Raw genomic sequence first — 16,064 nt, 5'->3', positions numbered from 1 at the left:
TGCCAGGACATAATCAGCTTCATTGATCATCACTGACATGACCGTTGCCATGTTTTCAAATACATCGGAAGGATGATCCGGCCTTCAACATCACAAAACCCAAATTAGTAAGTAAGATCAAGTGGATGTTATAACCACATTAATTTTATACTTCCAACACCTATAATAGTATTTGGAAATCAGTGGTATATGATGAGTAATGAGAGAATACATGAAACCGGAACATTTCAGGGAAGTCAAAGCAAAGACTACTTATCGCAAACATACCTAACAATGTCGAAAAAAAGCTGGAACATATCCACGACCATTTGATCGCATTCTATGTCCAGCAATATCAGGCATGTTTTACAACTTGCCATGACATCAAGAATCCTCCGAGCTCTTGAACTGTTGTTCAGAAGATGTCCGGTTGTTTCAGTTACACCGGAGGCAAGGTCCTTCAATGCCACCATGAATAACTGGAAGATTTTCTGTCACCACAAACCACAATATAGTCAGTCGAGTATCTAAAGAGTAAGGTTTTTACAATGGTGGTTTGAAAGACTTCTTACTTTCATTATATCTTCAGAGTACGGGGCTTCAGGAAGAGCTATCTTGGAGACCTCGTTCATAATAGATGCGTGCATCATTTTGATCTGAGCATCTGTATGCTGGAACAATTCATCCACCAGCAGCAATTCCTTTATTGGAGCAAGAATCTCCTTTGTAGACTCTGGTGCACCTTGCCATACATATCTCACCGTCTCCTCCACTTGCTGAGAGATCAAAACCAAAACAGTTCATATCAAATAGCATCGAACACACATCATATTCATTTTATTAGTCTGTTTGTTTAATTTTTTAAATCTTAACACCCAAACATAATGAAAACATCTATATTCATTTTATTTATCTGTTTGTTTAATTTTTTAAATCTTAACCCCAAAACATAATGAAAACATCTCCCAGCATTAAGTTTATGCTTGTTTCTCAGTTCACATATGATTAAACACATTCTTAGGCTAGCAATTCCACAAAACTCATCCAAGATCCAAAAATCAGACACCAAATCCGCTGATTTGTCTGCCATCTACCAAATCCAACCTTTGCTCCACATGATGTAGTCCAGAATCAATACAAGACACGACGTGTGCTTTGAACACCTGAACCCCCACACACATACAAGACACCATCCAAAGATGCCAATACGCAATGATTTTAATCAAATATGAAAAATGTCCGTAAAAAAGGAGCCTACAATCGCATCTTCAAAAAAATTTTAGATTTCACAGGGTCATATTTTTGAAGGATCCTTTGCGCAAACAATAGCCATCTATGTACACAAAATCCAAGAATTCTCCAAAACGCTCAAAACAAAGTGATCACTTTCTCAATCAACACACATACAATAAAGCACACCCAACACAACGATCATTATTAATCAAAACAAAGTGAAACATTTTTTTTTTATATATACCACAAGGAGCTGTTTCAATTGGAGGGTGGATGAAGGAAGAGGCCTGACAAACTTGCTGGCAACAGCCACCAAATGCTCTTCAAACACTTTCCTGAATTTTGGATTGTAAACTTCATCACGAGTATAAACCTGCATTCTCTGAATCCACCTGTTGAAATATAGAAAGAAAGGGCGAAGCAATTCCAGAGAAAACCACCACTGAACTGAATCCCCTTAAGTTTGTTTTGAACTCTTTTCCCTCTAGACAATGCAGCTCCTCCTCCTCAGACCAGACCAGCCCCGATTATATGAAAAGCAGAGTGAGTCGGCAACAGCTAGCTAATGCTAATGGTGGCAATGACGTCAGTCAGTCAGTAACGGACGAGTAAATTAGGGGACTTTTGCAGAATGTCGTCCATGCAGGCAGGCAGAACCACCCACCCACCCCTCTTAAAAGTTAAAACCCCACCGGATTTTGCCTCATTGGGTGAAATTTTGATAATTCTTGGACTTCAAATCCGTGGATTCTCACCATTAATGGTTTTTGACGATTTTGGGTTTCGGGCGGGATTCCTTTTCTGGCTGTTGCTCCTGCTGCAAACGTATCGATGATTCGATGGTAGTTTGATTTCATTAACGGGCGCTAAAGCCTTGCGCACCGTGGTCTGGAATAAGCTTATTTATTAGGAGGTATCTCGTTTGTCTGTTGCCGTCTATTTCTTATAAATACTTTGTGAAATTACATCTCTGCCCTTCCCTTTATAAAGAATCTTTTTATGTAATAATACAGTAAGTGGTAGTAGTATTTTTCTGAAAATAATTAATATACTTACTAAAAAATATTTTATGGTAGCAGGTCTCGTATGCCTTGAGTATCCTTACCTATAAATAAGTGGGGATTGATGCAGAAAGTGAAAATAATAATTATTAGCATAATTTTAATCATTTTCACTTATTACCTAATTCAATTCATTATTTATTTTCTTTTGCATTAAATGTTGTTATTATTAATTAGTTTCTATAAAATTTAAAGGGTTCTGTTTATTTGTATTTTTTTTTATTTAATATTTATAATTTTTTAAAGAATGTATTATTTTTATTTTAAGATATTATATTTAATTTACTGATTAAATAATAACAATATCAAAAAATTATTTATTAGATTATTATTTAAAGTGATTTCAAGTCAAATTGATTTGAATTTTTTTTTAAAAAAAAATAAATATTCATTCAATGAAATAGTCCTGTAAGGGATGGTCCGGTAGTGTAGGAGTTGGATTCATGACGTTCAAATCCCCGACGCTTCAGGTCACCTGCCATTCCTGATTCGCCTAGTGTAACTTTCCCTTAACGACTTCGGTCCTAAAGGTAAATATTGATGTTTATGCATTTTTTTTCCTTGTCTTTATTTTGTTCTTTTGAACTGTACACACTATACATTCAGCAAGACTGCAAAAATAAACACTAATTAGAAAAATTTATACCTAGGTTTAGATAGTGAAAAGTTTTAAGATATGGGATGGGCCAAGTTTGAGTAAATTCGTTGCAAAAATCTCTACCCGTCGAAGTTTCTACCATTGGTCGAGTTTTAACTATCATGTGTCACTGTCTTATCTGTAGTTTGACTAAGATGAAAGGATCCCATCTTCGGGAGAATGACTATTCAATGGTGTTTTTGAACTACTTTTTGAATAATGTCTCCTAGCTAGCTCAATTGAATTAGGGTTGAGGACAGTTAGCTAAGCCCGTGGTTAATCTTGTCTTTTTGGTGCATTGAACATTAAGCTTGAGTTGGTGACGTTGATTTATATATACGTATATATATGTGTGTATAGTTTATATTGGGATTGTATGTATGATCAGATTGCAAGAAATTCACGTGTTAATTTCAAGTTTGTGGTGATTTTTATGTTAGAATTATTCAGATTCTAAAGGGTCGTTATTGTCACTTCATTTGGTATGGTAGAAGTTGCCCATTGGATCATTACTTCACCTCAAATGGTTAAGGTAAAATACTTGGGTGTGTTTTTACCTGCAAATCTACAATCGAAATGCCAAGTACCGATGTTATGTATATATTACCTCACCTACCACCTATCAGCTTGTATCTTCAATCACGTGAATGGACTTGATGGATTGCTTTGCAGAGAATCTCTGCAGCTATCTTCAACCTATCCTGTAGGTTAGTAGGGTTTGAATTTTGATTTTTAAATTTGCACAGCAATTATACAATAAATATTAATTCAAATCCAGCAATCGAACACACTTTTTATGAATTAGTTTGGATAGATTTGATTTAGATTTGTCTTCAATTTAATTTAATTTTTTTTTTCTAAATTTTGAGAAGATGTGATTTTTTTAGATTAATATTTGTTTACATTAATAGATTTGATTTAGATTTAATAAGATTTTGATAGATATTGATTTGATATTTAATAATTGCATTAAGTTAAATAGATTGAATTTAGATTAATAATTGCCACCGCGTCGTCTTCGTTTCTTCTCACTCTTTTTTTTTCTTCTTTCTCCATCTCTGCTTCTTACTGTTTTCTCCCTTCTTTTTTCTTCTTCTTCGTGATCCTCTTTCCCTGAATTTTCTCCTACAAATTTCAGAAAATGGCTGGGAATTTGCCTCCGCGTGATGTCCCAGACCGTCTGATAGGGTTTCAGTGTAAATGAAGGAGTCCGTCCCTAGTAACGTTTGAGAAAATCAAGCCGAAGAAACACGCTCTCATTGGCGCGCGATTTTTATTTTTTGAAATAGAAGAACAACCAACTACTGCTGCTGCTGCTGTTCTGCCATTGCCATTGAGGGCTTCTCTTCTTGGCTTCGTTATTTTGTACTATCTCTGATCATGGATATGGGTGATGTTCCTCCGTTCCCTATGACTTCTCAACTCGACCACCCCGCTCCGCCGTAAGTGTTTTTTCAATTGATTTGATTTGAAATTGATTCTTTTATTTGAGTTCTGATTTAATAGGAATTTTGATTTCATGTTCTTTTTTAGAGGAAATCGAGTGTTTTTATACAGAATTTTTATTGGCAATCGCGTGGCGTGGCTGCTTTTGGTTTGAAGTAGAAACCACTAATACCTAGTTCTTTAACAATTTTACTTACTGGTTGTTGGGCGATCAACAAGATCAATGTTATAGTTGTTAAGAAAGGCTTCGGGCCCAAACTCAAACCAAATTGGTGATAGGTGGAGTGGCCTTCACCTTATATACTAGGGAGATCCCACACATTTTTCCAATGTGAGATATACTCAACAATAGTATGAGATAACTCCTGTCGATGATCTGTTATGATGATTAACCTCTTTTATCAAATGCGAGACTTGCAATGGAAGTTACCTTTTCATGTCCTGGTATTTTTATAGGCAGATAATTGTGTTGTTTAATCAATTTACAGGACGTCAATTACCAGCCAGGCTGGGGAATTTCTGGGAAGGGAGGATGCCATTAACTATCTACAAACGGTTGAAAAAGTTTTTCGTGGTAGAGAGGATAAATTCGATGAATTTATCAAAGTATTGAGAGATTTCAGGGTACAAAAGTAGGTTTTTGGTCTATTCTCTTATTATTTTTCATTAGCTTCGATGTAATACTAATAATATGTTTGCATATTTGGTTTCCGTAGAATCGTTGGGGCTGATGTTGTTTTGAAAGCCAAAGAGTTATTTGAAGGTCACTGGGACCTAACGTTGGGTTTAAATGTCTTTTTGCCGAAGGAAGCTCAAATCGATCTCCCACCTGAGGAAGAATCATTTCTGAGAAAAAAAGCAGTAGAATTTAATGAAGCAGTCGAATTTGTCGAAAGAATCAAGGTACAGCGCAGCCGTATAAAACTCAATTACTCATTCCCTTGTCAATTCTACCATAGTCGATCTTCATTGATTGATACTTGTAACAATTTATGCGCAGGCCACATGTCAAGATCACGATGATGATGATGTGTATAAAGCTTTCATTGACCTTTTAGATATGTACAAAATGGGCAGAAAGTCTGCAAAGGAGGTTTATAGTCAAGTATGCTCCTATGCCATCTTTTTCTTTGATAATATCTCGGTTTATAGAAGGAATGAAATTTGACAGTTGATACCGAGTAATGTTTTTTTTTTTTTTTTGGTAGATTTCAGTTCTTTTCGCGGACTATGTTGAATTTATTATAGAGTTTGCTCATTTTTTACCTTGTCTTTGGGGGACGGAAAGTGTTGAGCTTCCACAGCCTTACAGGAATACCATCCCATTCGGGGATGGTGGAAGTCCCTCCAATTATGAAAGCTGCACTCCAAGTTATCGACTTCTGTCTCCCAATGTAGGTGTACTTTTTATAAAATTTAACAAAATTATTTGATATTATTGATATTTTCTAATTACATTCTAATTTGAATAAAAACAGACTATGATCCCTACACCAAGTGAAAGAACAAAGATTGGCGATGAGGTTTTGAATGACAATTGGATATGTGTTGCTTCGGAAGAAAATAAGGATTATTCCTCCAAACACATGCTCAAAAATCCATATGAAGAAAACTTATTTAAATGTGAGGATGAGAGGTAAAAAACACAACTCTCTTGTAACTTTAAACTTTGTTCTACGCATTCCTAACCTGCTTTCACGAGATATATATTGATGCGACTATTGTTGATTTGATTATGATATTAGGTTTGAATTGGATGTGCTGATGGAATCAGCCAAGGCAGCATCTCATCGTATTGAGAGACTGTTGAGCAATATTGAAAGTCATAAAATTAAATTAGATGATTCATTCCGCATTGAAGATCATTTAAAAGGTATATTGAGTTCCTGTTAGTTAGTTTTGTAGTATTTATCATATTTCGAAGTTGATGGCTCTCAACTTTTATTTTTCAGCTCAAGATCTTCGGTACATTGAGCGTTTATACGGTGAACACGGGCTTGAAGTACTTGAGAGATCAATAAAGAGTGTTGAATTTTCACTGCCGATTATGTTAAGTCGGTTGAAGCAGAAATTGATTGAATGGACCAATTGCCATGCCAAATTGGATACTGTTTGGAGAGAGATTAATGCAAAGAACTACCCCAAATCCCTTGACTATAGGAGCTTGTATAAGCAGCAGGCAGATATTAACGACGTTAGTCCTAAAGGTAAATAGGTTCGATTGATTATTTTCATGTCGTACATTGGTTTATTGATCATTTATTTGCTACCTCTGTCATCATTGTACGTGATGTTTTGTGTTTTATTTTGCTCTTTTGAATTGTACGACTATGCAAAAACAAACACTAATTAGAAAAATTTGTACCCAAGTTTAGATAGTGACAAAATCAGTCATTGATTAACTTAAAGAATGGAATGGGTCAAGTTTGAGTACATCTGTCGCCAAAATCTCTACCTGTCGAAGTTTCTACCGCCGGCCAACATCACTCCTTGGTTTTTCTGGACTACTTTTTGAATAATGTCTCCTAGTTACTCAATTGAAGTGGTTGAACTTGTCTCTCTCGTGCATTGGGCATTAAGCAATAATGTAATAGTATTGTGCATCGTTAATGTAATCAATAATCAAACAAGCTTGAGTTGGCGACGTCGATTTATATAGATGTATATGTATGTGTATGTAGTTTATTTTGGGAATGTACGTGTGGTCAGATTGCAAAAAGTTCACGTGTTAATTTCAAGTTTGCAGTGATTTTTATTTTAGAATTATTCAAATTCTAAGGCGCTATTGTTGTCACTTGATTTGGTATGGTATTTCACCTTTGATGGTAAAATAAAATACTTGTGTGTTTCTTTTGTGAGGTTGTCGTATTGGATTTTGATTTTGAATAGTAAAAATTTGGAATGAATTAAATTTTAGTGTTTATAAATAAAAAGTAAATATTTTAATTTGATATTTTTTTAGAAAAAAAATAGAAAAAGAAAATCATTCTAAGATGTCTCAAGTAAATACATTCCTTGGTTGTTTTATTTAGATGTAAAAATAGAAGCTGGTTGTTGAGATAGTATATTTCTTACTAGCCTTTCAATATATAAATAAATACAATACCATGGTTTTCAGATGTTACGACGAAATATATACTGTGTTATAAATATGGTGTGCTACAGATAATATATGATATAATTTTATTACATATGTTGATCAACTTACTTGCCGGTTGTTTTTCTAGAAACTCTTGGCTCTCTAAATGACTTTTTGTTTTAACAATTAACTGTATGAGGTATTTGGTACACAAAAATAAAGAGTTGAATAAAAATATTTCATTTTTTTGTTTGTTTTACTAAAAAAAAATAATAATAAATTTGAAAATTAAATAAAATTTTTGTTTCTTTATTTTCATTTTTTTCATATATACAATATTTTAATATTACAAAAGTATCATATCTAATTTATTATTCAATTATTTAATTTTTTACTTTTTATAAAGATACTAATATATTTTAAAAAAAAATAATGTACTTAATTTAATTTTTAAAAAAATAATTAAAAATATTTTTATTTATAGATTCTCACTTGCTAATTCACTTAATTAATTCAAATCGCTATTTTTTTTTTATATTTTTTAATTGAATTATTTGTTTGATTAAATAAAAGAATTAATTCTCATTCTCTATTTAATTATTTTTCTCTATAATTCTATTATATGTTATTCTCTTCGTCCCAAATATCACGCAACATTTGAGTTCGGCACGATAATTAAGTGGATAATATTAAGTAGTGTAATTTGAAATAATTTAGAAATTAGATAATGTGATTGGAAAGAAAAATACATATTTAACTTTTTATATATAATTAATTATTTTTAAATTTAAAAATATTGCAGTGAGTTTGAGACCAACAGAAAATGAAATGCTAAAACATTCAAGAGGCATCCTAAACACTTTCTCTATATCAATAAATTAATCAACATTAGGAATAGGAGGGAAATTTTAAAAAAACAAAGAATTAAAATCATTTTAAGAGAAAATATTTGTAAGGAATTATAGGATCGTATTTATTAAAAAAAGAATATATATAAATATTATATAACACCAATTAATGTATAAATAAATAAAGTTTGCTTATCAATCCTCACTTTTACAATATATTTTTACAATCTATTGAACAATTTAATTTACCTTCAATTCTATCTATATATATAAAAAAAGACATTCTCTTTGTCCATTAAGAATTTTTTATTTGTATATATATAATAATAATAAATAAAAATATTTATATACATTTAAATTTTTAATTTTTACCTAATTAATTAATTTATATTAATTATGTTTAAATATATATATATATATTCCCACTGTCTCACGAAATCGGTCCATTTCTTTTTGGCATGCATATTAAGAAATATTGCATTATGTAGTTAATTAGTTTCATTAGATGATGTAATATTCGTAATAAAATATTATTTTAAATAATTTTATTTGATAAAATAATAAAATAAATGTTAAAATATTTTATATTCTAAGTTTTTAATATTAAATATTTTATATACTGAATTTTTTTAAAAAAAAAATTTGTATCTATTGTAAATTGTGCAAGTAGATAATAAAAAATAAATTGACTTTAATATTTTAAATGTGATTAACACGATATAAAATCACAATTAAAATAATAATAATAATAAATAATATATCAATTTTTTTGAATTTGGTTATTGGTAGGAATGGTTCGTTATGGCATACCAAAATTTGTACAGCATATTGTATACAGTATCAAAAATTTTGGTTGATATTTTATCAATCAGATTCCATATCAATAATTTGGTATACCGAATTTATGGATGAAGAAGTACCGAATTATCGAAATAGTAGGCATACAGTATAAAAAATACCAAAATATCAAATTTTCGGTATGATATGATACCGTACCGAATTTTTTTGGTATTGTAACAACTTACACTTTGATATTTTTAGTATATTCAGAAGATAAAATATTTTTTTTGATATTTTGTTATATATCGAATTTTTGGTACGGTATCGATAAACAAACTAAAAAATTTGGTATGGTATAATCTTGTATTTTTCGTATACCGAACCGAACCAACTCTAATTGAATTGCATATACGATATCAAAATATGATATTTTATACCGAAATACTAAAATTAAAATTAAAAAAAATTATAATTTTGGGTGACAAATGAGTTTTGTTTTTTTTTTTTTTTTTATCTTTTTTAACAAAAAAAAATTCAAATTACACTATTAACAAATTTTTTGATCATAAAATACCAAACCAAATATTATATTTTTTATATTATATTAAAAATTAATTTAAAATTTTAAATATTACATAAATAACTATTTATATTATATTAAATAATTATTTTAATTTTTATTATTCAAAATTCTAATCCAACTTTCAAATTTCTAATCAAACAAACAATAAGTAAGAAATATTAGTAATTTAACTAGAAATGTGGTGTTCTCCGACTCCATACTTGGTTTTTCGTCCGGTGTTTGCCCCCTACTCCATCTACTTCTGTGTTAGAGTAAATAATTTTATCCAATATTGATATTAATGACTCCCTCTCTTCTATATTTGCTTTACAAAAATCTAATGTCTCTGACATAGCTTCAAATTCTTCTTATGTCTTTAATTCCTAGCTCCACTCTTCTCCATCTATTTCCTCTCCAGCCTCTACTGCAACTCTTTCAACTCCTATTTCCATCTCCGATATGTTAAAGCCCACCAGACCAGACCGCACAGATTAAGAAAAATGCCTGCTAGATTTCGAGACTCTATGTGCACAACTCAGGAGGTGCAACTGTCAGCCTTCGTTAGAGAGGCTAGTAAATCTCAGGCGTGGACTTCAGCCATGGCCGAGGAAGTTGATGCTATGGCCCATAATGGTACGTGAGATTTGGTCACTTTGCCTCATTCCAAGAAACCTATTAGGTGTTGATGGATTTTTTGGGTGAAATATAATCCCGATGGCTCCATTCTCAAGTACAAAGCTCGTCTTGTAGCCAATGGATATCACCAAAAGTTTGGAAAAGATTATTATGAATCCTTTGCTCTTGTTGTGAAATAGGTTTCAGTTTGATTAATTCTTGCATTGGTTGCTTCCTTGCAGTGATCACTTACACCAATTACATGTGAATAATGCTTTTCTTCATGGGGATATCACTGAAGAAATTTACATGCCCTACCCACCTAAATTGTTGCACATTCTGATGAGGTCTATTGACTTAAGAAGTCTATTTATGGCCTCAAACAGGCCCCGAGGCAGTGGAATGCTATCCTCACTGCTTTTCTTCTATCCTTGCGACTGCAACAACTTTCATTCGATCATTGTCTCTTTGTAGAGTTCACTGATTTAGGTCCAGTTATCTTGGTGGTTTACGTTGATGACATTCTGATTACAGGGAAAGATGAACAAATAATTATTGATATAAAGTTAGCACTCCTTAGCACTTCGCTATAAAAGATCTTGGAGTTGTTTCCTACTACTTGGGTCTTGAATTACGACAAGGTAATGATAGAATTCGTGTTTCTCAATCCAAATTTACTCATGATCTCCTTGAAGAATTTCAGGTTTCTCAAAATTGTCGTGCTCACACTCCTCTTGGCACTATAAAGCCGTTGCACCGGGATGGAGTTCTTTTTAGCCAACCGAATCTCTTCCAAAAGTTGGTTAGAAAGTTGATTTATTTGGATTTTCTTGCTCAGATTTAAGTTCTGCGGTGCAGTGAGTCAGTCAATTCATACATGCACCGACGGAACACCATTGGCTCACTGCCTCCTTTAGTACTCACGCAAGACTTGGTCGCTTGGTCTTTTCTTTTTTTTTTTTCAGCTAACAGCCCTTTGGAGCTTACTAATTATTGTGACTCCAATTGGGGGAATTGTCTTTGACACTCATCGTTCATTAAATGGATATTGTGTTTTTCTTGTTGGAGCCATGATTGCATGGAAAACTAAGAAGCAGCAGGCTGTGTCTAAATCATCTATCGAAGCAGAATATCGAAGTATTGCCGCAGCAACCTCGGAACTCCTTTGGAATCATTATATTCTTGATTCACTCCATATCTCGGTTCCTCATCCCATTCATTTGTAGTGCGGCAATGAATCTGCCATAAAGTTAGTGTGCAACCCGATTCACCACGAGCGAACGAAGCACATAGATATCTCTCGTCATTTTATTCTTGAGCACTATCAGTCAAGTTTCATTCTCCCTACTTCTATTGGAACTGTTGTCCAGGTTGCTAATATCTTCACAAAAAGCTTGTGTCCCCCTCTTTTTCTCCTGAATTGTGGTAAGCTCAACTAAGATGGTTGTCTAGGTTTTGCTTGCAGGAGTGATGTAAAGGCAAGTAATATTGGAAATACTGCACAAGGCATTGGCTGATAAGAGAAAATAGTAGCAACTGTATTTTTTAAGTTTTCACTTTCTTTTATTAAAGGATTATGAAATAGACAACCTCAATTTCGAATTCCAATATCATATTATTAGAGTAGGAGAGTACATGATTTTGTTCAGTTTTGTTTGAGTGATTTTAGTTTTTTCTTGGTACACTTTTTTTTTTCATCTGTCTATGGCCATGGCCACCGTACATTTGTGGTTTGATCCATGTTAGTATCATTTTAAAGTATAAACGGTAAAATTATATTTTTATTATTCAATAAGCACAACTAAAGCTGACAAAAACTGATCCGACACGATAACCGACATGAAATAATTGGGTTTGGGTCAAAGATTTCAACCCAATTATATATACGGGTTGACACGAACCCGACACGATAATAAACGGGTCGGATTAGGGTTGAGACTCTCAACTCGACACGACAACCTGATTATAATATATTAATATTGATTAATATATTTATTATATATGTAAAATAATCATAATTTATTAATTTTTTCATAAATTAGTTTAAACTAAATTCAATTTTAAATAATTCAACCTAATTTACACTCAAATTAATAAAAAGTAACGTAACACGACAACACAACAAAAAATTATTTAATTTGAATCAAGAAATTCGACTTAATTATGTATACGGGTCAACATGAGTCAACTCGAACCTGACACGATAATAAACGGGTCAACACGAACCCGACACGATAATAAACGAGTTGGATAACGATAATAAACGAGTTGGATTAGGGTTTAGTAATTTAACCCGTTTAAAATATTCAACCCGACACGAACCCGACACGAATCGAGCCATTTCTGAGAAAAAAGGCAGTCGAATTCAATGAAGCAGTCGAATTTGTAGAAAAAATCAAGGTACAGTGCAACTGCATAAAACTCGAGCACTCATTCCCTCGTCAATTCTACCATAGTCGATCTTCATTGATTGATACTTATAACAATTTATGCGCAGGCCACATGTCAAGATCGTGATGATGATGATGTGTACAAAGCTATCATTGACCTTTTAGATATGTACAAAATGGGCAGAAAGTCCGCAAAGGAGGTTTATAGTGAAGTATGCTCCTATGCCATCTTTTTCTTTGATAATGTCTCGGTTTATAGAAGGAATGAAATTTGACAGTTGATACCGAGTAATATTTTTTTTTTTGTAGATCTCAGTTCTTTTCGCGGACTATGTTGAATTTATTATAGAGTTTGCTCATTTTTTACCCTGTCTTTTGGGGACGGCAAGTGTTGAGCTTCCACGGCCTTATAGGAATACCATCCCATATGGGGAGGGTAGAGATTCCTCCAATTATTAAAGTTGCACTCCAAGTTATCGACTTCTACCTCGCGATGTAGGTGTACTTACTTATAAAATTTAATAAAATTATTTGATATTATTGATATTTTACTAATTGCATTCTAATTTGAATAAAAACAGATTGTGATCCCTACGTGAAAGAACAAAGATTGGCGATGAGGTTTTGAATGATAATTGGATGTGTGTTGCTTCAGAAGAAAGTAAGGATTATTCTTCCAAACACATGCTCAAAAATCCCTACGAAGAAAAACTTGTTTAAATGTGAAGATGCGAGGTAAAAAACACAACTCTCTTTGAAACTTTAAACCTTGTTCTACGCATTCCTAACATGCTTTCACGATATATATATATATTGATACGACTATTGTTGATCTGATTATGATTTTAGGTTTGAATTGGATGTGTTGATGGAATCAGCCAAGACAGCAGCTAATCGTGTTGAGAGACTGTTGAACAATATTGAAAGTCATAAAAATTAAATTAGATGATTGATTCCGTATTGAAGATCATTTAAAAGGTATATTGAGTTCTTGATAATTAGTTTTGTAGTATTTATCATGTTTCGAAGTTGATGGCTCTAAACTTTTATTTTTCAGCTCAAGATCTACGGTGCATTGAGCTTTTATATGGTGAACACGGGTTTGAAGTACTCGAGAGATCAATAAAGAGTGTTGACTTTTCACTACCGATTATGTTAAATCGGTTGAAGCAGAGATTGATTGAATGGACAAATTGCCATGCCAAATTGAATATTGTTCGGAAAGAGATTAATGCGAAGAGCTACCCCAAACCTCTTGACTATAGAAGCTTCTATTTCAAGCAGCAGAAAGATATTAACGACTTTAGTCCTAAAAGTAAATAGGTTCGATTGATTATTTTCATGTCTTACATTGGTAATTAGGTTTGATTGATGTTTATGCATTTTTTTTGTTTACCTTGTCTTTATTTTACTCTTTTTGAACTGTACACACTACACATTCAGTAAGACTGCAAAAATAATGTGTCAGTGCATCATCTGTAGCTTGATTAAGATGAAAGATTACAGACATCCTCGGGTGAATGTGCTATGGACAATTCAATGGTGTTTTTGGATTACCTTTGAAATAATGTCTCTGTAGCTGCTCAATTCAATTCAATTCAATTTGGGAGGTCTTAAGTTGCAGAAGTATCTATAATTATAGATATAGAATCGAAGAATTCAGCTACATTGGTATTAATATAAGAAAATCAACACCGGTGTTGAAGCAGCAGTGGTACAAGATGCTGAAGCAGCAACAGTACAAAGTGGAATTGGCTAATACATTTGTTAAACCGTGTTTTTATATTTATAAAGTTGTTTTATGTTGTGCGCTTGCGCATCTTCCTTGTATATACACTACAAAATAAATAGTATATTTATAACGGAATTCTGTCACTAAAGATCACGTAGCTAACGTAATTCTATCGTTAATTCCATCTCTAATATCATTTGTAACAGAAAAAAAGTGAATTTAAAGACGGAAAAATCTCGTTACAAAAATGATATTTTCATGTAGTGATATACTATGTTATGTTCATTTCCGGTATGAATGAAAATCATTTTTTTCATTCTTCTCTTCATCTTCGATTTAACCTTCTACAATGTCCTTGTTGTTGCTGGCTATTTACACACAATCATGTTTTAGTGAACACTGTCGTATTTTTGTCCAAATTATTTATAATGAAATTAAAATTATTAAATAGTAGTATTATATATGTTACAATATTTCTATATCATTAATAATTATATATTATTTATTAATATTACCTATATTTTATAAAAATATATTAATATATAATAAATATATTATATTTGTAAAACTTGTCTTTATATAAGTTTATATAATTATATAAAAAAATAAAAAAAAATATTTTACAATCCTACAAATTCCATATACAACTATAAAAAAATAATATCAAATCTATAAAAATCCATTCAAATCAATTAATAAAAATCTATCAAACTCGGCTTTAACTTGTAACTTTCTAAATCCATATATATAGACTTTTTTAAATTAAAAAATTCAATAAAACTTCAAATGAATACACCCTCCTAAAATTTGAACTTTTTTTGTAAATTTCTTTTGCAACTTTGCAATCAGTTCTCAATAAAAACTGTTGGTTATTTGTTGTTATTGGATTTATCGGAATATAAGGAATATTGTATCGAGCTATTCTCGGGAAGGGTCGCGTGCGCGTGGGGTGCACGCTCGAGAATGTCTATACGACATTGAACGAAGTGTTTAATAATTACATGAATTTGTATACGGATTAATGGTTTAGTCATGCCCATGACTAAAAAGGGTTATATACTATAGTACGAAAAATCACTTATTTTCTAAATACTGTGATATATTTTGGAAATTATTATTTTCAAAAGTAGATAAAACTTATCTTCACAAATTCTATCAGACAGAAGAATAAAGACTATGGAGACTTTTGTCTGCAGAATTAATCTGCGGGCGCAAATAATCTCCCAACATTTTACTTGCTCGATTTTTCGCCTAAAATTTGAGCGTTGCTTTGTTTTATCCTCGGGCGTTAATAGGTTCGCAAAATCGTATAAGGAAAGTGAATCTACTCTATATCCAAGATCGTGTATACCTTTCAGAATTCGATTTGTTCTTATTTTCATTCAATCTAGATTATTTCTCCAACAATCTTATATGATAATTTCGAACGGTCATGGATGGGATACTTTGGCGGATATGAAAATAAAATTTGGAAAGATGTCCAAATTTGAGGATATTGGAATCTATTATTTCCAATGATCAAATCGATAGAATTGATTTTTAAATTTTGAAAAATGAATCGATGTAGGTTCAGAATTTTTATTTAAGAGAATAAAAATTTGCATCTCGAAAAGAATGCAGACATTATTTTATTCAGTTGGGGGAGGCAGCCGGCAATATATTTTGGCTTGTCTGCCGTGCAATTGATCATCGATCATCTAAC

At 32.1% G+C, this 16,064-nt stretch overlaps 1 protein-coding gene and 1 long non-coding RNA gene across 2 annotated transcripts; both read left to right on the top strand.

Annotated features, from left to right (window-relative positions):
* The first annotated feature begins 3,932 nt into the window (after positions 1–3,932).
* On the top strand, positions 3,933–6,758 carry LOC127262741 (paired amphipathic helix protein Sin3-like 4). Its single transcript, XM_051291547.1, has 9 exons — positions 3,933–4,352; positions 4,845–4,988; positions 5,073–5,259; positions 5,357–5,461; positions 5,565–5,750; positions 5,835–5,992; positions 6,102–6,229; positions 6,309–6,563; positions 6,732–6,758. Exons 1-9 carry the CDS (start codon positions 4,291–4,293, stop codon positions 6,752–6,754), a joined length of 1,248 nt encoding a protein of 415 aa, XP_051147504.1. The 5' UTR covers positions 3,933–4,290; the 3' UTR covers positions 6,755–6,758.
* A 5,820-nt stretch (positions 6,759–12,578) lies between these two features.
* LOC127262742 (uncharacterized) lies at positions 12,579–14,223 on the top strand. The gene is made up of 6 exons (XR_007841240.1): positions 12,579–12,640; positions 12,738–12,842; positions 12,940–13,125; positions 13,212–13,365; positions 13,480–13,608; positions 13,688–14,223. It is a non-coding gene; the product is annotated as an uncharacterized LOC127262742 (long non-coding RNA).
* The last annotated feature ends 1,841 nt before the right edge of the window (positions 14,224–16,064 follow it).

This window comes from Andrographis paniculata, unplaced genomic scaffold (assembly GCF_009805555.1).
Source record: "Andrographis paniculata isolate CXL003 unplaced genomic scaffold, ASM980555v1 Contig66END, whole genome shotgun sequence".
NCBI classification, from domain to species: domain Eukaryota; kingdom Viridiplantae; phylum Streptophyta; class Magnoliopsida; order Lamiales; family Acanthaceae; genus Andrographis; species Andrographis paniculata.
Note: the sequence above shows the minus strand (reverse complement) of the source record. Positions and strands in the feature narration are given on the sequence as shown.

Excerpts from the sequence above, each read along its gene's own strand:
- LOC127262741 (XM_051291547.1), top strand. The coding sequence starts at position 4,291 with ATGGATATGGGTGATGTTCCTCCGTTCCCTATGACTTCTCAACTCGAC. Across the intron at positions 5,260-5,356 it reads AATTTGTCGAAAGAATCAAG|GCCACATGTCAAGATCACGA; the intron begins GTACAGCGCAGC and ends ATTTATGCGCAG. Across the intron at positions 6,564-6,731 it reads TAACGACGTTAGTCCTAAAG|ATAGTGACAAAATCAGTCAT; the intron begins GTAAATAGGTTC and ends ACCCAAGTTTAG.